Raw genomic sequence first — 21,478 nt, 5'->3', positions numbered from 1 at the left:
AAGTTCTTACTCCATGCCTTCTGCAACAAAATAAGATTGTCTGCTTGGTGATGGCTTATCATAGAGTAAATGGATGTTTGGATATGAAGCGCTTAACTTCAGTATTCCAAAGAAAGAATATATCCAAAAAGAAATCAGAGCTATTTAGAGTAAGAATAGCATGTGTAGCCTGGACGAGATGTCTTATCTTCAAGTTTTTGTAAAAAATCCTTTTGGGGGATTTTATATTTTAAGTGTAACTCATCAAACGTGATAAAAACTCCCTTGTGGAATATCCTGTATATTCCCACATGAATCTAGCTACTAAATTGAGAGCCCATATTAGTATGGTGAAAATGTGTGTTACCAGTCAGTGTGGATAGAATGGGCAAGTTCTGACTATACTTGAGAAACCTTCTGATCTGTGACAAATGTTTTGACAACTCTAATAATGAGTGGGTTTCCTTTTACCTTGTCAGGGTTTTGGGTTTTCTGGTCTAATAAGTTTACCAAAGAAACTACAGAACTGTTGTTCTACATCTATTCACAGGGCATCTTCAGGTTTATGTATCCAATCTAGGAGGATCCTAGCCTGTATTACCCATACACAGTATTTAAAGTTTGGAAGTGACCATCCACCTGCATCAGTGGGCAATTGTAACATTTGTAGTTAAACTTTAGGTCGCTTACTGGCCCAAATAAATTTAGACATAGCTTTAGTAAGATCCTTATGTCAGCTTTTGTCAAATTTAAAAAAAGTCATGGATAGCGGGTATAAAATTTTGGGGAAGATTATAATTTGTATAAGGTTTATTCTTCCTGAAAAAAGAAACTGGAAGTTTAGACCACCTTGTGAAGTCTTTCTTGATATGTGATATAGATGTTTTAATATTGGTGTCATAGAGTTGTGAAAGTTTGGGTGTAATACAGACACCTAAATATGTGATACCTTTAGGAGACCATTTGAATGGCTTAACAAAATTAGGCTTGGATATGTGTAGTGCTCCTAATGGCATTATCTCTGACAGAAATGACTCCAAAATGTTTAATACAGTCCATTACTGAATGAAAATTTTTAGATTATTGCGAATGTAAATTGCCAAGCGTTCTATCGCTTTGGCGAATAATAAAGGGGACAAGGGGCAGCCCTGACGAGTTCCCCTATGAAGAACAAATGAGTCAGAGAATGCCGTTAGTTAATACAGCAGCCTTATGTGATGTATAGAGGAATCTGACCCATTTTATAAAGTTTTCGCCAATTCCAAATCTGGTCATATCATCAAACATATAACTCCACTCCACCCTGTCGAATGATTTTTTTACACTCACACCTTTTTCCATGGACCCCAGTCTGAAAAATATGGAAGCTTGTTTCTGCAACTAAATGAAAAAATAAAAAAGGTAATTGCGAGTTTGCATCTCACAATTCTGACTTTTTTTCTCAGAATTGCGAGATTTAAACTCACAATTGCAAGTTATAAAGTCAGATTTGCATGATATAAACTTGCAATTGTGTCTTATAAAGTCAGAATTGTGAGATATAATCTTTTTCCATCACAACTGGACATTATAACACACAATGAGTTTATATCTCACAATTCGGTATATTCTTTATATACTTTATATTGTGGAATTCTGACTTTATATTGTGCAATTGTGAGTTTATATCTCATAATTATGAGGGAAAAAAAATCTGAATTATAAAAAAGTATATTATAAAAAAAAAATTAAAAAAAATTATTATAAAAAAAAAATTAAAAAAAATCACAATTACCTTTTTTATTTTTTATTTCATGGCAGAAACAAGCTTCCATAGAAAACCCCTTATGTAGAGCTTTTTTACTGATAAAATTGATAAAACATTGGAAAACAATGTATTCATGTATCCTGACAGTGTTGGAGTGGAGGAGGAGCCCTGACACTGAAAGGGGAGGAATGAAACTCCCTTGGATCCTTTTTGGTGGGGCTAATGAGGGACTGAACTTTAAGCCCAAATCCCTGACCTGGCAAGAGCTCCAGGATGTATGATGCATGACACACAGCACAGGTCAAATGGAACAGACAAGAAGGTCACATGGAGAGCACATTCTGAAACTAACAAAAGATGATGAAAGAGAAACAAATACCAGTAAACGTCTCTGTGCAGGGATTGACTCCAGCCAGCCTCTTGGACGTGCCGAAGTCTGAGATTTTCAACACGCCACTGTAGGTGTTGACTAAGACATTGTCTCCCTGCGGACAGATGAACGGGCATTGAACTTCCGGTTTTGCCTGCACAAATAGCCTATAGACCCAAAAGAGTTGTCACAGTTGTTACCTTGATGTCCCGATGAACGATTTGGTTCTCATGCAAATAACGAAGTCCTTCCAAGATCTGCCGAGTGTAGAAGATGATGGTGGCTTCTTTAAGAGGACCCCACTTTGAACGTAACAACGCTGACAGACTTCCTGTGGAGGAAGGTTGAGGATTCATTTTTAAAGTAGTTAAAAGACATCCTTAATATTCTTCTTTCAGAAACGACACATGTACCTCCAGGGACCTGTTCCATGAAGATCTTGATATAGCCATCCTCTGACACAGAGCCCAGGTACTGAACAATGTTCCTGTGTTTCAGGTACTTGTGGAGGGCTATTTCCTCATGCAGTGGTTGGGAATACCTGTATGTATCAGTGTTATTTCAGTATTATTTAAATACTATTATAGTATTCATTAATATTTCAAATTAGCTTTTATTTTTATATTTTCAGTTTTCATTTTAGTTTAAGTTTTAGTCATTTTGTTAAGTGTTTTTGTCATTTTTACTAAATTTGTAAATATTTATTAGCTTTAATTTCATTTTTGATTACAGTAATTTAAGTACTTCAGTTTAAACTCAGTTAATTTCAGTTAATTGCTAAGGCAACATTTATAATTTTTCTAATATTCATTTTTTATTTTATTTCAATTAACAAAATTGAATTATTATATATGCTTTATTTTAATTAACAAACTATTTTTAATAGTTTTAAATATTTTTTTTCTGGTCAAATATAATTTCAGATCATATTGCATATTGCATTTTTGTATTATTTAGTAGAATTATTTAGAAAAATAATTAATTAATTGTACATTTTAAATTAATTCAAATAACTATTAATCATTAAATAATACTTTTATAATAATAAATATAATTACTACATTATTAATCTTTGCATGATTAAATATTTAATACTTTTTACATAATTATGCAACCTGAAAAATTTTCACCCTATCACTTCACTGGATTAATATTATGTTTTGCACAGAATTACATTACAAAAGTGAAAGGGTTTTGCTGCTTTAAAAGGATAGTTCACCCAAAAGCGAAAATTCTCACTCTCACGCACACTCTTATGTCATTCAAATCCTGTAAGACTTTCTTCTGAACATTGGGAACAAACAACATTGTTTTTTTTTTTGGTCTATACATTGAAAGTCAAACAAACAAAACACTGATACACTGTCCAAAATATCTTTTTTAATGTTCCATGAAAGAAAGAATGTCATACAGGTTTAAAAACAACATGCTGGTGAGTAAATGATAACAGAATTATCTTTTTAGGAAGGACTGTCCCTTTAAGAAGCCTGACTGAAACACCAGCATCCAAAACATAACATATGCAATTGAACATTCATGCTGGCCTTTTCAGACATGCTGTCATAAATATCTCACCTGCTATCTCTCTCTGGAATCTCTTTGATGGCAATGCGCACCTGGTTACTCAGGTCTCTCCCTGCGTAGACCACTCCGTAAGTTCCCCTACCTAGAACCACCCTGTCGCCATTTTCATTGTAGTCGTACTCGTACTGCAGAACAACTCAGGAAATAAGAACACCAATCCACACAAATCCACCAAGAACAAACTACAGTTGAGTCTTTGAAGTTTTCACCTCCAGTGTGTCCCCGTCTCCCTCCCCCTCCAGCTCGACCGCATTTCCTGATCCGTCTGTGATCAATTCCTTCACCATGGAGCAGAATCTTCAAACAGGATATCAGTAATCAATGTTGGGGGTAACTCATTACAAGTAACGTGTTATGTAATCAGACTACTTTTTTCAAGTAACCATTTTTTAAATTTACAACAAAATATCCTGATACTTTTTCAAATAATACAAGTTATTTGTTTTCCCATTTATTGACTGACAGCTCTCCTGTCCCCATGTTGAGAGAAATCGGGCGAAAATGTGTAGAGGCGTTGTGTGAACATGATGGTTATTGTAGTTCTAGACTAAATGTGAACATGCATTTACTCATCTCACTTGCACAAAAACAGTATTCAGTAGTAAAAAACAGTGAAAAGCAAATTCAGAATATTCCACAAACCTGCAATAATTAAATGTTAAATTACACAAATATACTTTATGTATTTAATCTCACTTTATTAACCAATGTCTTTGCTGCTGACCTTCGATAATCCAATTAAACCATACTAATAAGCAAAAATGACACATTTGCATTTCATTTTTATGTCTTTTATATAAATTTCAGGAACACCAACCTGCCACACTGGTCCTCTGTGGAGAAGTAGATCTGGAAGTCATCCGAGTTATCATGGACATACAAAAAGCAGCAGCGCTCATCAAATTTTGAGATGCTAGAGAGTGGAAAGATGCAAGATTTGTTTCATATTTCTGAGATCATGAATAAATCACATTTAAATGGAAGAACTGCTGCTGAAACAACATATTTTGGCCGATAACTAATTAATGGCTGATGTTAAAATTGTATAATATATTACCTATAAAAAATCACTAGAAATAAAATGAAGAGTTTTAAAAAAATACTATTGTTAATTTAAACTAAAAGGTAGAGACAGAGAGAAAGAATCTCACCTTATGCCTTTGATGGATAATGCTGTGAAGTTCCACTCATGTATTCCCTTCTTTAACCACAACAGTTAAAATCAAACAATGATATGCACACAAAATAACAATATTCAGCGAATATGACGTCACATTAACCACTAACCGTCTCAGAAGGGGACACGTGCCATATTGAAACATTCTTCTCTTCAGCTTCACTGTTAATGGACACGTACGAGGGTTGGTACACTTTAGTCGGCTCCAGAATCAACACCTGCGTAATGGAAGAAGGGACCAGTCTGTTAAATGCTGTTCGGTCAATACAGTTGTGGTCCTGGATGAGACACTCATGTGAGGTGGTTTAGTACCGGAAAACGGAGGCCATTTGTGGTTCCCTGTGTGGCCTCCACGATAATGTCCATCCAGAAGTTGAGTCTCTCTCTTTGAGGAGAATGCTCAGTGTTCTGCTTCTTAAAATGCTGAATCAACTGAAGGTTTTGGACGACTGATCGCAGGTACCTGAAAGATTAAATGAATGCGAGATGCATTAAAGCCCAATTTTGCCATTTTTGCAATGAAAGTTGAGCTATGACAAGAAATTATGAGTAGAAGAAGAAGGATGTGGCCAGATTGAAATGTATATTTTCAGTATTTTGGCGAAATACATCTGGACAGAACTGTTTGGCCATCTGACTCAGCTATTTCTTAAAGTTAACATATTGAATAAATATTCTACAGGTATATTGTATATGTACCATATGGGTGGTTTGAGTTTGAAGAGTTTCTCTGCGGCCTGGACAGCTTTGGGGATGTCATTGGCAAGCATACCAACAGTAAAGAACTGCCCCACATCCCAGTAGTTATTCATCTTCTCCAGACTGCCTTTACGGCCAAGCAGACTGTTCAACCTCACACCTGAGAGAGAGAGAGACAGAGACAGAGAGAGAAGGTGACAAGGAGGGAGCTGTGCACTTAATGAAGTAAATGGACTGGGAGAAACAGGATACAGGAAGTGTGCTCCTTCTCACCGATCTTCCTGAGTTCTATGGAAGTCTCAAACTGCTGTCCGGATACTATAAGCAGCACTGCCAGATTAATGCCTGAATAGAGAGTGGGCTGCAGCTCAAAGCCTTTTCTATACCTACAACACACACACACACACACACACACACACACATAATAAATACAAAATAACAACACAATAACATTTTGTAAAGAAATGTAAATGGAGTTTGACAGTGCAAAAGTCACAGCTACAATAATACAGTGTCATAGGTGGGTGCAAGGGCTTTGCTACTCTATGTAATTGCTGTTTTAGTACATTTAATGTGGATGCTAGGGTGTCCTTGGTGTTTTAACCCACTCAGTGCAATTTTTAGGGTGTTTTAGCACATTTAAGGCCCTGATATACAAAATCAAAGAACAAACTGATATGACAAAATCAGGCCAAAACGAAGTTTGTTTGGAGTCAGACGTCCGTGGGTAAAAACATGAACACACTGGAGAGCAGCTTTATGGTAGAAAATGAAGTTGTATTTCTGATTAAATGAGACACTGACACTGTTTTTCATGTTTAACACTGCAAAGTTGTTTGCTTTTAAGCAATCTATTGTATAAAGTGCTATATAAATAAACGTGACGTGACTTTACTGGAATGCCAAATTGCAGAGCTCGTGCAAACATATCCACATCGCTATGATCAGATGCTTTTCTTATGATTTCTTTAAAAAAAAAAAAAAAAAAAAAAAAGGTTTGCTGTTTTCTCATTTTTGTTGTGTGCAAGTGTGCAGCACATACATACCTTGGATAAGAACCGCTGTATATACTGTCATATAGATATTTTTAATATTATCTAATTTTTTTTGTCCAAGCATTGAAAATCTAGGCAATCAATAATTTCTTCTGAAAAGATCACTTTACATGATGACAGATTTTAAATTTAGGCTTTTTATTCATATATAAACATTGCTCAATTAACATTACAACTATCTGTTGTGTTGTGGTTTTAGTATGTTTAAATTGGGTGCTAGGATGTTCTGGGGTTTTGTTTGTTTGTTTTTGGATGTATTTAATGCAGATATTGTTCTAACCTAATGATTTCCTTCATAAAAAAATGAATGAATAAATAAAAATATAATAAACAAATCACCTTTGAACAGTGAGTTTTGAGCAGCGCACTTAACACACTCACCACTGGATGGCGTTGTCTCTGTTCTTGGTGTCCTTGCAGTCAGAGTCGAGGAAGATGTCCTTATAAATACGGCCACACAAGCAGAACATATCAGGTGCTGGGTGCTCACATGACTGAAGAACCTGCAACATCACACGCAAAGCCTGCTCTCGATCTCCAGGGCTGTTTCGTCTGTGTTCGCACACATACACAAATATAAATGCATGTGTTCCTGAGATTAAGGCTGTATAAGTTAAATATCTGTTTGCCAAGCATTTGAATAGGAGAATATACCACACAATGCAGATTTGTGGTCACCTATTGAGAGCAAAAGCATAGTGGAACTGAATCATGGGCTGGATGGCCAAATCACAGGTGGGCAACATCTCAATGGTCTGTACCAATTTAACCATGGCATCATAGTCCTGTAAACACAAACCAAAGACCAATAAAACCAGCTGTAAAGTTTTTTAATGTTTAGATGTTTTTGGTTTACAATATATACCTGTATATCTCTGTAGGAGAAAAGCAGGTTCATCACAATGTCCTGAGTCAAAACCTCAGTGTTGTCGATGCGGAGTTTGATCCGGGTAAGCTCCTTGGCCAGCTCCTCACCCTGGTATTTATCTCTAGCTTTTCGGATGTCATTCAGGAGCGTGTCTTTGTATGAAGCACTGCCAGGAAGGAAGATACAACAGGATTTAGTGTACGTTGATAAATTTGCAGGTACTATAAGCCTCAGAAAAAGGTTCTTTATTAGCATCTGTGGTTCCATTAAGAACCATTAACATCCATGGGACCTTTTCATTTCACAAAAGATTCTTTATGGTAGAATAAGGCTTTTTATATTATTAAAATGTTCTTAAAGTTAAGAAAAATGTTCTTAAAAGAAAACAGTTATTTTAAGAACTTTTCATTGAAAGGTTCTTTGGGGAACCAAAAAAGGTTCTCCTATGTCATCGCTGCGAAAACTACAGTGGCCGAGAGAGCTCAACTTGCTGCCACTGAAGAAAACACATGTAAATAAAAAAACATCAGCAAATTAAAAAAACATCTTTATCAGTTTGACAAAACATGAGCTGCAAATACTCACAATGCAACCAAATACAGAAACGCACTGCAAATACTCACAACACACATAAGAGCAGGATGTTTAAATAAACAACAACAAACAAGACTCACCTTTCAGGTCATCAACAACACCACTGACAAACAGACATTGCACAATAAACATGTCCAGCAGCCAGGTTCGACACTTGTTGGGGTCCCCTTGAAACAATTCTGTTGTGGGCTGTACTATTTGCAGCACATTTCTGTATTTGGTTGCATTGTGAGTATTTGCAGCGCTGTGAGTATTTGCAGCGCGTTTCTGTATTTGGTTGCACTGAGTATTTGCTATACGTTTCTGTATTTGGTTGCACTGTGAGTATTTGCAGCGTGTTTCTGTATTTGGTTGCGTTGTGAGTATTTGCAGGGTGTATTTGCAGCGTGTTTCTGTATTTGGTTGCACTGTGAGTATTTGCAGCGTATTTCTGTATTTGGTTGCGTTGTGAGTATTTGCAGCATGTTTATGTACTTGGTTTCATTGAGTATTTGCAGCGTGTTTCTGTATTCGGTTGCGCTGTGAGTATTTGCAGCGTATTTCTGTATTTGGTTGCGTTGTGAGTATTTGCAGTATTTGCGTATTTCTGTATTTGGTTGCGTTGTGAGTATTTGCAGCATATTTCTGTATTTGGTTGAGTTGTGAGTATTTGCAGCGTGTTTCTGTATTTAGTTGCGCTGTGAGTATTTGCTGTACATTTCTGTATTTGGTTGCATTGTGAGTATTTGCAGCACTTTTCTGTATTTGGTTGCATTGTGAGTATTTGCAACATGTTCCTGTATTTGGTTGCATTCTGAGTATTTGCTGAACGTTTCTGTATTTGGTTGCATTGTGAGTATTTGCAGCGTGTTCCTGTATTTGGTTGCATTGTGAGTATTTGCAGCGTGTTCCTGTATTTGGTTGCATTGTGAGTATTTGCAGCGTGTTTGTATTTGGTTGCTGTATTTGGTTTTCTGTATTTGGTTGCATTGTGAGTATTTGCAGCGTGTTTCTGTATTTGGTTGCATTGTGAGTATTTGCAGCGTGTTCCTGTATTTGGTTGCATTGTGAGTATTTGCAGAGCTGTGAGTATTTGCAGTGCGTTTCTGTATTTTGTTTCATTGAGTATTTGCAGCGTGTTTCTGTATTTGGTTGCGCTGTGAGTATTTGCTGAACGTTTCTGTATTTGGTTGCGTTGTGAGTATTTGCAGCGTGTTCCTGTATTTGGTTGCATTGTGAGTATTTGCAGCGTGTTTCTGTATTTGGTTGCATTGTGAGTATTTGCAGCGTGTTTCTGTATTTGGTTGCATTATGAGTATTTGCAGCACGTTTCTGTATTTGGTTGCATTGTGAGTATTTGCAGCGTGTTCCTGTATTTGGTTGCGTTCTGAGTATTTGCCGCACGTTTCTGTATTTGGTTGCATTGTATTTGCAGCGTGTTCCTGTATTTGGTTGCATTGTGAGTATTTGCAGCGTCTGTCTGTATTTGGTTGCGTTGTGAGTATTTGCAGAGCTGTGAGTATTTGCAGCGCGTTTCTGTATTTGGATGCACTGAGTATTTGCTATACGTTTCTGTATTTGGTTGCACTGTGAGTATTTGCAGCATGTTTCTGTATTTGGTTGCGTTGTGAGTATTGGCAGAGCTGTGAGTATTTGCAGAGCGTTTCTGTATTTGGTTGCGTTGTGAGTATTTGCAGAGCTGTGAGTATTTGCAGCGCGTTTCTGTATTTGGTTGCACTGAGTATTTGCTATACGTTTCTGTATTTGGTTGCACTGTGAGTATTTGCAGCGTGTTTCTGTATTTGGTTGCGCTGTGAGTTTTTTCATTGAGTATTTGCAGCGTGTTTCTGTGTTTGGTTGCGCTGTAAGTATTTGCAGCACATTTCTGAATTTGTTTGCATTGTGAGTATTGTTTGTTTGCATTGTGAGCTCTCTTGGCCACCGTAGAAAACACCTTTTTGGAACAATCTGATGCCTTGAAACATCATGCAGCATCATTACTTTACGTGTTCTAGGCCAGCTAAAAAGTGAGTTAGACTTCTGAACAATAGTCAAAAATCTAGCTACATGAGACTACTCTGTACTATATGTAAAAGGGTGCTGAAATCTTGGCACTACAATCTGTGAGAGTTCTAAACTTTTGATATCCGAGCTCCAGGTGAAAGGACACCCTGACACTTGTTAGAAGCTACTAGAGTTCTTAATAAATCTTGCATGCACTTGTGCATGTCTGTCTTGATGATATGACTGCTACATCCCAGTTGGGTTGAGTCCCATTTCTTCACTCCAGGGACGACGAGACATGTGCTAAAAATTGTTTATCAGTCACAGAATTAGAAGACGTTTGCTTGATTTATGTTCAGCAAAACATGGCATGACATCTTTACGTAACTCTGTAAAGGATCATCTGAAAGCAAGACCACAGAGTGGGCATCCTGCCAAGAGTGATCATAATTTGAGCAGTCATACCAAGACGTGACGTGAATGTCTTTGAGCAAGTTGACAAAGCGGTCCACCAATGGGACACACAAAGGTCCTAGAAGGTTGTCCCAGTTGGGTTGCATGTACTCTGATGCTCTACGCTGGGCCACATTCTCACAGCACAAGTACTCGTTGTTGGGTGTCATCAAGTATGGGATGAAATAGTAGTTCCCACTGGAGGCCTAAGAAAGAGAAACAAATTCTAAAGCTGTGAAAAATGCAAGATAGACATATTCTTTGCTGGTAGGAGCACTTTAGAGATCACAGGAATATGAAGCCTTGTGATATAATTCATGATAGTATAAAATCTGTAATATTGTGTAAAAGCACAAACTGTCTGTCAGAAATGTCTGTGTTAGTGGTCATGTACTCAGCAATTGGCAGCCAAGAAATGTGAAGTGCTAAGGAAATCTTGTTGACACCTTTGTGATCATGTACTGTCCCAGAATTCCAGAGTGAAATAGAGGAGGTGGCCAAAGCACATCTTAGCACTCTGCCGCATCAACACCTCAAATGTAAGGGGTCACCTAAAGCCTCTTTCAAGTCAAATGGTCACCATACACTTCTAGACTATTTAAACGGTTAGGCCTGGGGTCTAATCATAGATACTGAGCACATTTTAAATTGTAAAGCATTGTGGTTTTTAAAATGGGGCACAAGGGGATGCTAGGGGGTCCAAAAAATAGAAAAATACTGAAAAATACTACAAAGCCTTTGGATCCACTTAACGGTGATGATTAATCATTTAAAAGTAACCAAGCTGCTTCTCAGCAAAAAAGAACTTGCTGACTTTGATTCAGAGCTTTTAATTCCTGATTAGACATGTCAGCCAGACAGAGAGGATGTGAGTCAGACAGACATCAGTGGTTACTGTCATACCAATATATGAATATGGGATTTTCCCAGCATGCACTTGCACACCCGCAGTACCTACTTTGTTCCTTAGGCCGGAGCCCCTGTACTCAGGAGGCAACTGGACCCATGGAAAGCCTATTTTAACTGGCCTTGCAGCCTACTCCAGGTAACACATACAAGATAGAGAAAAAGAAAGAAAAGGAGAGCAGACAGTGAAGGGAACTAAAAGTAACAGAGAAAAAGAGGGACAGATAAAGAATATACACTACACAGTATTAATTGAAGACAGGAAAACAGCGGCGATTGTGTAGGACAAAAGCAAAGTTCATCCAAAACATTCTGTCATCATTTACTCACCCTCATGTTTTTCCAATTCTGCAAGACCTTCTTTCTTAAGGAAAAATTTACAAAAAATACACTAGTCTCTCTTTTCCATGCATTTTCCATGCAGTTTTCAAGCTTCAAAAGGATGCAAAAACTTTAAAAGAATCAAACATGTAGTTCATACAACTCATGCTCTGTATTACAAGACCTTAAATTAAAACAGTTGGCCGGCAATATTTTTATGAATTTTAATAATGCAATGTTGTGAGAACGTGAACTTGAACAAATGTGAACAATGCTCAGGACAGTTTACAGGGAAGTACTGCATCGTCATAAAAGTTTAAGCCTTGACAATTTAAATATTTAAGTGTAAGACGATGTAAAAGTGTGGGAAGTTTTCTGTGTGCAAACATACGAAGTGTGCGCTCAGAAAGCTGCGTCTCAGACCGTGCAGGAATACTGAATTGAGTTCTCTTTCATGTCTTCTTTCACTTGACAAATTCAAACAAAATTATGTCAAATGGTATTTATCCTAGTAAATATTGTCAGTTATTTCTTAAGGAAGTGCATGTGTACAGTATCGGTATATTGGATCCGTGCAGGTCTTAAAGTGACAGAAGCCTAATAAACCTGCTGCTGTCTGTTATTAATGTTAATCAAACAACAAAGGACAAAGAGAAAATCATTCACTGCTCTTGTCTGAATAACTTTTGTACCTTTTAATCTAAGCTTTATTTAGATGAAAGTGAAGACTATGCAGTGATTATTTTACATCGGATTACTTTATTAAATTTCTGTACCTGAAAACCTACCTGAAAAGCCCTGTTTATTTTAAACGTATGTTTGTTCTGTTGCATTTATTTGTGCTATTGCTTATAATTTGATTATTTGTTCTTATTTTATTACTCACTGTTTACTTGTCTTTAATCATGTTTTACATTTTTATAGTTAGTAGTTTTAGCTGTGGTATCAAAATTGGAATAGAGAGTGATTTTTCACTAATATCTAACTTTTTGATGTCATTACTGCCTGTTTTTGCAAAAACGGTAAAAAATATTTATGAAAATATAAATTTTCTTAAGTCACTGGCAGGTGTGGCAGATAGTTAGTTTTAGGCTCTCATTACAAGCCTTCTGAAGCCACACAATAGCTTTGTGTGAGGCAGTGGAGTTATTGTTCCTAAAACTCATTTTCCTAATTGAAATAAATCTAAAATAAAATAAAGTATTATTATTATTATATTGAAAACTTTAACTTTAAAAACATTAAAAAATTTGAATATTTATAATAAATAAAAAAAGTATAAGTTGAAGTACTAAAATTACCAAAACAAAAACTAAAATAAAAATAAATAAAAATATTTTAAAACAGAAACTAACAAGCACATAACAAAAACATAAACTAAAATGAAAATGAAAACTGAAAATATAAAAATAAGAGATAATAAATTCTATAAAAGTGTATAAATAATACTAAAAACAACACAGATGTGAGGAACAAACACATATTTAGGCAAATTCACTAAAAACTTGACATTCACCGTAGCTCTCCTTAGTACATTTATGAGAGAAGTAGTGATATGCAAATCAAATCTTTTCAATGAATTGGCTGATCCAGTTCACTGGTCTTTTTATAATTTACTTATGAATTATTATTCACACAGTTATTCACACAGACAAGTTAATGTCATCTGAAAATAATACAGATTTAAATTTCAGTCTGTTCCTCACACAAAGCCATCACATGACACCAGAAGTAGCCCCTGAGAGATATGGACCACTTTTATGACACTTTTAATATGACAGTGTTTTTGCACTTGAAAGCTTTAATCACCATAGAAATCAGAGTCACAGTCAGAACGAAAGTCATATGAGTTTGGAACATGAGGTTGAGTAGATAATGACAGAATTCTTGTGTTAACTATTCCTAAGAAAGATGAAAAATGATGACTGGGGGAAAAACCGGAGTAATTCCTAATGAATGTTGAAGGGCAAACTTTCAATTTCATTTCTGTTCACAAAACTGATGTTGGGAAGTTAGCAACTTTTGCTTGATTCTCCATTTCAATGAATTGCATACCTAAAATGCTGTCAAGATCAGCTTCCTCTCTGCAATCATTCAATATAAGAGGTTTATTTAAAGAAGAACACTCAATGACCCTCTCCTTTATCAAAACCACTAACACCCACTAACTCAAAGTACCATGACATCTCGAGAGCCCTTATGGGTTCATCAGAATCAGCAATACTCTCCCAGATGGGACACAGCGACCCACCAGAACCCTGTGTCCACTCACAGATTAGTGTACTGTAAAGAAGAGTTCAGGAAATGATCTGCCCACCATGTAAAGTGGAGGATATATTTTAGGGACCTGACACAGAAGAGCATATAAATGTATGTCATAAGAGCTACAAAAATAGTCTCACACACAAAGCTCTTGGCACACAAACAACGGATGCCAAACCTCATCAGATTACATCCTTCATAGAGTGTATTGATACTTACTGTGTTTTTCTGTGCCACCATGTCCTATGCAAGAAAAAAGAAATAAAATAATTACTCAATTCCCCTAAATACATGCATATTAAAGCAATAAGCAGAGACGCTGCAACACACAGATGCAGTGGGACAGTTATATTGATGTAATGCGGTCACAGCACAGGTGTATGTTTCTAGAGTAATTTACAATGGCTTCGAACGCGGCTCAACCAATCATAATCAAGGACCAAGTCCTGAACCACCTGGAAAAATCGTGCTGTCGTATCATTTATTACATTTATTCCATGACTGATGGCCATATGGTGCAGTGAATGAAACCGGACTGAATCAGCTGGACACAACAGCGTGACAGAACATTAGCAAATACACAAACAGATCGCGTGACGCTCCTCCGCGTGTGTGATTGTCATCATCTCAGTATGCTAGAACACATGCCTTCCAATGTCGCTGTGGCAACGTGGCCATGTGCAGCTGTCCTGGGCTGATTGCATGCCTTAGTTCGAATACAGACCGTGTTGTTCTGGCAGCTCTACTGTCCGGTGCCCAGAAAAGATAAACTCCTTCCTAAGCTGAGAATAGCAGGTCAGGCACTAGTAGTGGGCGGCCTCTTTGTTCAGATGACAAAGATACTAAATGTGAATGTAAGAGCCTGTAGGCTCTAAAGTTTAACCTCCTACCAATCCTTGTTAGTATTTGTTTGGTGGCACTTAGAGAAAAAGTTATGACGGGAATAGTGTTGTCAAAAGTACCGACTGCGATACCAAGTCGGTACTGAAATTTAAAAAATGTGACGCTTTGAGCGTTGTTGAGTGGATTCGTAAACACCTCTGATTGGCAATTGTGTTCATACTCTCATCAGATATGTCTGTGATTGGCTACAGTGATCAGCGCTTCAAAAACATGTTGTAAATGGACATCAGTGACGCTCAGTGACTTACACAGATACAGAGGAGCGTTCAAACGCTTTCAAAATGCTTTCAAATTCAAACACTGACATGCACTTTCAAACGCTCCTGTGCACTGATCATTGTAGCCAATCACAGACATATCTGATGAGCGCGTGAACACAAAGGCCAATCATAGATGTTTACGAATCCACTCAACAGCACTCAAAGCGTCACATTTTTAAAATGTCAGTACCAACTTGGTATCGCGGTCGTTACTTTTGACAACACTAGATGGGAATATGTAATTTATAATTAACCTAGCTATATTTGATTTAAAAAAAAAAAAAAAAAGTCCCCAGAAAATGGCCAAATAAGACAAAGTCTCTTTTTGTGGATATCTTTAAAGGGGAAAAGTCTTTAAGTAAATGTTTTTTTTTTCTTAATGAATAGAAATATATATTGTTCTAGAAATTAGCTAAAAAAGACAAAGTCTCTTTTCATGTATGTCTTTAAAGTAGAAAGCAAATGTTTTTATTAATTAAAGAGGATTTTCTTTAGGGGTAAGATTGTGGTTTGGGATAATTCTTATTCTAAACCATCTGTAGTAATTACAAATAGCTTTATTTAAAGGTACAACACTTCATTTTTCTGCAATCAGCAGCACTAAACAATTGCAAAAATATTCAGTAACCAAACAGGTTTTCTAGACACCCTCCAAATCTTCCATTCTTTATACAAACAGTTAGTCCTGCCTCAAACTCAATCTATTGATTAAATCAATATTACTTGGTTGGCCATGACAAAGAGCCACAATATTTACTCTTTTAGAGAAAATCAAACCACAGCTTTCTTATAATCATCAAGCATCAAAAAACATGACACAGCACCTCTAAAGAGGACATACTATGATTTTTTACGTCTTTACTGTGTAATGTTGCTGAAAATGAGCATGAAAAGGGCTTGCAAAATTATAGTCTCAGCCTCAGATGTCACACCCACGGACTGTTGGCTGAACGTCTGATGCATATGGCACACATAACTGGTAACACTTCAGGATTTTCAAAGTCAGCATCTGGTTGGTTGAATTCTACAGGATGTCTGGGAAACGTGTGTGTCGTGTTCTTTAACGGTCTGTCTGGAATCAAATGCCGAGACGCCAGAAGTGAAAGTTGTGTTTACAACTGTGACAATGAGTTGCGTTGGAACTTGTAGTTATGGTAAGGGGCGTGACATTTCCAAAACATGCTCAAAGCGGTTGACCAATCATAGCACACTGGTTCAGCCAACGAATCAGAGCACATTGCTCTTTCCGGAAAGAGAGGTTTCATAAAGACAGGAACTAAACAGAGCGTTACTGACAGACTGGGAAGAGAGGTGGCGCAACAATGTAAAATATGTGAAAAATAAGGTGTTTTTTGAACATTCAAGCATGAAAACCTATTCTAGTTAAGTAGACCCTAAAAATCTAATCAAGACTTTGTAAAAAGGGCATAATAGGTCCTCTTTAAAAAAAAAAAACAGAAGTCTAGGTAAACATGTATAGTTTATGAGTGTGTTTAAGACTGTAACTCTCACCTTAAGGGACTGTGCAGTGTCAGGGTCCGTGTCATGGTAGAGGATGACATTGTTGGCCATGTCAAAGCTCTCACGCACACCAAGGTGATAAAACAGGGAGGGCTGTCTGAATACATCACTCATGTCCACAACTGCAATGTCTGCAATCAATCAGAGACACAGTAAGCAAACCATAGTAAAGAACCCCACTACTGCAGCACACTGTAGTTTTGCACACTTTAAGCATCAGTCTCAGTGCCTGTTATTTAAGAAACAAGCATGTCATTTTTATGAGCTTCTTTTGTTTATTATGACTTCCCATGACATCACACACAATAAAATCTTTAAAGTAACCTTTAGTATGTTTAAAGATAGTGCTAGGGGGCATATTTGTTCTACCATATATGGTTATATTTGTTCTTTTCCTGTCAAACACAACCTGTGCTTATTCTATTGAAACTATACAAACATCTGAAATCATGTGTGAAAGCCATGCAATGGTTTAAACTTCAAAATACAAGACCAGACTTGGTGTAATCACGAGCTGATGCATGACTCACAGCCTTAGGAAAGACAAGCGGGAAATACAATAAAAAGAAAACTAGTCCACAGAACCGTATATAGAGAGTATATTTTGTTCACTTCTATTTTGCAGAAATAGAATTCAAAGTTTTAGCTCTAAAATGCACTTTAGTCATCCTCTGGAGTTCCTTCTTTCCCAAGAAAAGTGCTGCAAATGAGCCATGCTGTAGCAAACTCTGCTTGCACAAAAGTGCCCAGCATCAAACTTAAAAACATTCCACTTTTCTCACCCTCCTAAAGCTCATATGTAAACACATTTTGATCACCCAGAGAAATGTGTGCAACCACGCCTACGAGAGAGGCTTCATACTAGACCTGGCGAGTAAATTCCAGGAAAGGAATGTGCTGGAGGCAGAAGATCCCAACTGCACTCTTAATATCCCTTGAAAGAGACTGTCATGACCTTACAGTAACAGCCTTCCCATGGGAAAGCCCACTGACCCCTAACCCAAACATCACAATTTACATCTTGTATACATTTTGAGAAACTTCAGTTTCAGTAATCCAGCACACATTATTCAGATCATCAGCTCGTTATTAGAGAACTGAACTGGGTGTGCCAGATAACTAAAGGAGGCACCCAAAGGGTTATGGGTATAATGTTGAGGGTCTCTAGAACTATAGCCATGTCCTAAATCTGCCTTGCAGTGCAAACTCACCTGCGTCATAAAAAGTATCAAGCACCGTTGTCTCCCCAAAGTCTAATCGTCCAAAAGTCACTGTAGTTAATATGGCACTCTCCGCGTCGCAGGCGCGCTGGAGACACTGGAGCGCCCCGGATTCCGGGCTGTTCGCGGCCACTGCCTTCAGTCCATCATTCAGCACATAAACCGCCCGCAGAGACCTCTGTTTGGTCACCGGACTCGGGCTGGTCACATCAGCCCTCTCCACGCCTGCAGACATGGAAACCGCTGCGGTGTGGTCGCCACCAGCTTCTGCTGTGGGTTGATTGGACATGATCTCCATAGTGCGAGTAATTGTTTTGACCCTGTGCGCGTTCCTCCTTTTCTTTGCGCCCTTAATCAATAATGAATAACCAAAGTTTAGTGCGCACCTGTGGCACGGAAACGCGCGTGGCTGTGACGTCCAGCGTCTTGCGATTCATTAAAGCAACGCGCATCACTACATATTACAATCCGGTCCAGTTTTATCTCGTTTGCGCCAGCGGTTATGCAATTATACAAAACGCAGCACTTGTGAATTAACGCGGAAAGCGCAGAAAGTCAGAGAAACTTAAGGCGCACCGCGCACTCTGTTATGTCTCCAAAGACACGCATTACCATCCTATTTGAGGAAGTTATTCCTCGTGCCCTCTCTGCAAACTGATCCGATCATTTCCTCAAACGTGTGTCCTTCCGTTCAGGCGTATATTTCATAAGAGGAGAAAAACTGCGCAAGTTTAGAGCGCGAGAAAAGTCTCACGGCTGTTACTGCATGTACAGTCTCTATTGATTCATCTGGAGCAGATGTCTAAATATAAAACTTGTCCGTGTTGATTCGCGCATGGCAAACAGAGCACAACCACCAGGTCCATATCCAGGACTCCAGCTCGCCAAACTGGTTATTTTCATTTCATTTCAGGAGAGAGAAACTCTGTAAACAAAATACCTTGCGGGGCTTCATTGGAACTTTTCTCATGCTCACTAACAGTGTACATAGGCTACATTTAAAAGAATTGTGTCGTGTTTTCCCTGAAATTCTGTAATTTCCGTTACGTTTGAAATGATGTGGAAATTAGCATTACACATTTTTTTGTAATAAAGCGAACGACTGCTTTTGTTTTGCTATTTTATACTATTTTCGTGTTTTTTTTTTTGTTTATGTTTTTTTTTACATTAACGCCTAACTGAAAATTACGCAAACTAAAGCATTATGTAAAATATTTACAAATTATAGGCCTTATCTTGGTTTTCTTTACACCTCACATTTTACCTCACACTCTTCAGTGACACTGTTGACCTTTTTTTGAACCTCACTAGGCGCGCAAAATAGCAAAATTGTTTGCTGTGGTTACATTGGAAGTGACGCCATAACCGAAGGACGATCGTTATTGATGTAGCCCAAATTAAAAAGGTGTAATGTCGTTAACCCAAAATAGGCTTGTTCAATGCGTCGGCGCTGCAGACCAATCGGCGTATGACATCAAAGTACCGCGAGAGCGATTCAAAAGTATAAGAAGTCGTATGCTCTCCAATCGCTCTCGCGGTACTTTGATGTAATTTTGTGACGGTATCAAATATTCATGTTGCCATATATTGCTGAAGCTTTTATCACGGTATACGGTATTATCACGATATTGAAATAAGTTTGTAATGTAACAGGTTTAATAACTTTATTGTAACAAAAAGAACTCTGAACATATGAATACAAAAAAAAAAAAAATACACACAAAAAAAATAAAGTAAACAAATGTTTCAAACAGATTAAAGTGCAAAAGAATTATAAAGAACAATAGGTATCACTTTACAATAAGATCTCATTAGTTATTATTCTGTTAAAATACAACTGTTAGTTCATGTTAGCTCAAGTCCATTAAATAATACAGTTACAACTTTTGATTTTAATAAAGTGTTATTAAATGTTGAAATTAAAATTAATAAAAGCTTTAGAAGTATTTTTCATTGTCAGTTTATGTTAACTAATGAATTAACTAGTGTTAAATAATGGAGCCTTACTGTAAATTGTGACTGAATCAGAACATGTTAAAGCAATATCTGGGGCATGTTGTAGTCCAGATTAAAATATAAAAATTTTTGAAAATAAATAGCCTTACGTCTTTAAGTATCTGTGATGAACAGAAGCGAATACATAAATCTTTATGACTGTTTATAACATTTATACTTTAGTAGCTGTAGCGCAGCTGCTTCGTTTACGTGGGTTACCGCAGCATTTCTGCTGTTCCATCAGCGCCATCTGCTGCAAGAGAGTGGAAGTACACTCGTATACTATATACGCGCCGCTCATGCACATTGGGTTACAGTGGTGTTGTGCATTTTAAACGGTTGATGGTATTCAACCGTCCAAGTATTCTTAAAATGCATTCTAAAAATCTGAATAATTCATAATAAATAATGAAATAAATCTACACAGGGTAAAAATAAATATCGTATTACCGTATACCGGCATATGTCTAGATGTCATACGCCGATTGGTCTTCGCAGCACCGATGCATCTCGAACAAGCCTATTTTCACATAATAAATACGTTTTTTTGTTTATTTCGCCATCTTTTTTATTATATTTTTAAACATAATTCGTTTTTTATATTGAACATACAATACAAATTGCTGTCAATTAACTTATTATCAGAAGCAATTTTCTACAACACAAACTTGATAACTTTCTTTTATTTTCAAATATGCATTCATTTGTATTGTCATATGTACTACCTACATTGTCTGTAAACAAATGAAACAGATGATAAATTTAAAAAAAGTTTTATAATATTTTTTATTTAGTCTTTTAAGTTCTCAAATATATTTAATGCATTAAGTAATTATTTTCTAAGTCATTTTTAAGAGATTTGTTGATCTTGCCACACATAATGAGGGTTTAGAGTGGTTTAGTTTAAAAAATATATGAATATTATTGCTGTTGTCATGATTTTTATTACAACTACAACTAATACTAATAATAAATGTACACATTTATTTTCAAATGTGTCTTTTGTTCTTCAAGAGGATGCCTTTAAAATAACTAATTTTAACTTTTTTTTATCGTCTATTGCATTTGTTTACAGACAAGACAACACATATGAGATCAAGCAGAAGGGACATACTCAACATAATAAACAAATCTCTTTAATGCACACAAGTTACAAAAAATCTATATTAATTGCAATTTGCAACACAGGATTGTTTCTTCACACATGCTTACAACATAGGCTACTGGCGTCATTGAGCGAAATAGAAAAAGTGGTGGTTGTGTCGAAATGCTGAACTACTACAAGTAGTAGTTCCTCATTCATACAAACTTTATCTTTTTGTTTATGAATAAAATCTGCATATTTTCAGTTATCCTGCCTGCAAATGTATTGATATTTTATCTTTTATACATATGCATTATCAAAGAAATATTAAAGAAATGTTAAATACAAAATATATAAATGATTCACCCAAACAACATCATTTACATACTGGATTCTAAAACATTTCTGAGGTGGACTCACATCTCCTGGTTTTACCCGATCAGAGCACTGCATGTGCATCATTAGTGATGTGACCGTCCTTAGAGACACAGTCATCT

General features: G+C 36.8%; 1 protein-coding gene across 7 annotated transcripts in view; it reads right to left on the bottom strand.

Annotated features, from left to right (window-relative positions):
• Positions 1 to 19,322, bottom strand: part of map3k15 (mitogen-activated protein kinase kinase kinase 15) — a 43,487-nt gene extending 24,165 nt beyond the window's left edge. The window contains exons 1-19 of one of the 7 annotated variants that reach the window (XM_048174258.1): positions 17,894 to 19,322; positions 16,674 to 16,813; positions 14,218 to 14,241; positions 11,468 to 11,545; positions 10,522 to 10,715; positions 7,477 to 7,645; positions 7,290 to 7,396; positions 6,993 to 7,163; positions 5,830 to 5,942; positions 5,557 to 5,716; positions 5,170 to 5,320; positions 4,968 to 5,075; positions 4,832 to 4,878; positions 4,498 to 4,593; positions 3,890 to 3,977; positions 3,672 to 3,805; positions 2,510 to 2,637; positions 2,297 to 2,427; positions 2,106 to 2,211 (exon numbers count right to left, since the gene is read on the bottom strand). In XM_048174258.1, the coding sequence (XP_048030215.1) occupies positions 2,106 to 2,211; positions 2,297 to 2,427; positions 2,510 to 2,637; positions 3,672 to 3,805; positions 3,890 to 3,977; positions 4,498 to 4,593; positions 4,832 to 4,878; positions 4,968 to 5,075; positions 5,170 to 5,320; positions 5,557 to 5,716; positions 5,830 to 5,942; positions 6,993 to 7,163; positions 7,290 to 7,396; positions 7,477 to 7,645; positions 10,522 to 10,715; positions 11,468 to 11,545; positions 14,218 to 14,241; positions 16,674 to 16,813; positions 17,894 to 18,200 (2,452 nt within the window). In that variant the 5' untranslated portion in view covers positions 18,201 to 19,322. Of the gene's footprint in view, positions 1 to 2,105; positions 2,212 to 2,296; positions 2,428 to 2,509; positions 2,638 to 3,671; positions 3,806 to 3,889; positions 3,978 to 4,497; positions 4,594 to 4,831; positions 4,882 to 4,967; positions 5,076 to 5,169; positions 5,321 to 5,556; positions 5,717 to 5,829; positions 5,943 to 6,992; positions 7,164 to 7,289; positions 7,397 to 7,476; positions 7,646 to 10,521; positions 10,716 to 11,467; positions 11,549 to 14,217; positions 14,242 to 16,673; positions 16,814 to 17,893 lie in introns of those variants that run through there. The other 6 variants (XM_048174257.1, XM_048174259.1, XM_048174260.1 and 3 more) reach the window with 6 other exon arrangements.
• Between the last annotated feature and the right edge of the window lie 2,156 nt (positions 19,323 to 21,478).

Source organism: Megalobrama amblycephala, linkage group LG22 (assembly GCF_018812025.1).
Source record: "Megalobrama amblycephala isolate DHTTF-2021 linkage group LG22, ASM1881202v1, whole genome shotgun sequence".
In the NCBI taxonomy this organism is placed as follows: domain Eukaryota; kingdom Metazoa; phylum Chordata; class Actinopteri; order Cypriniformes; family Xenocyprididae; genus Megalobrama; species Megalobrama amblycephala.
This window is presented reverse-complemented; position numbering and strand designations above follow the sequence as displayed.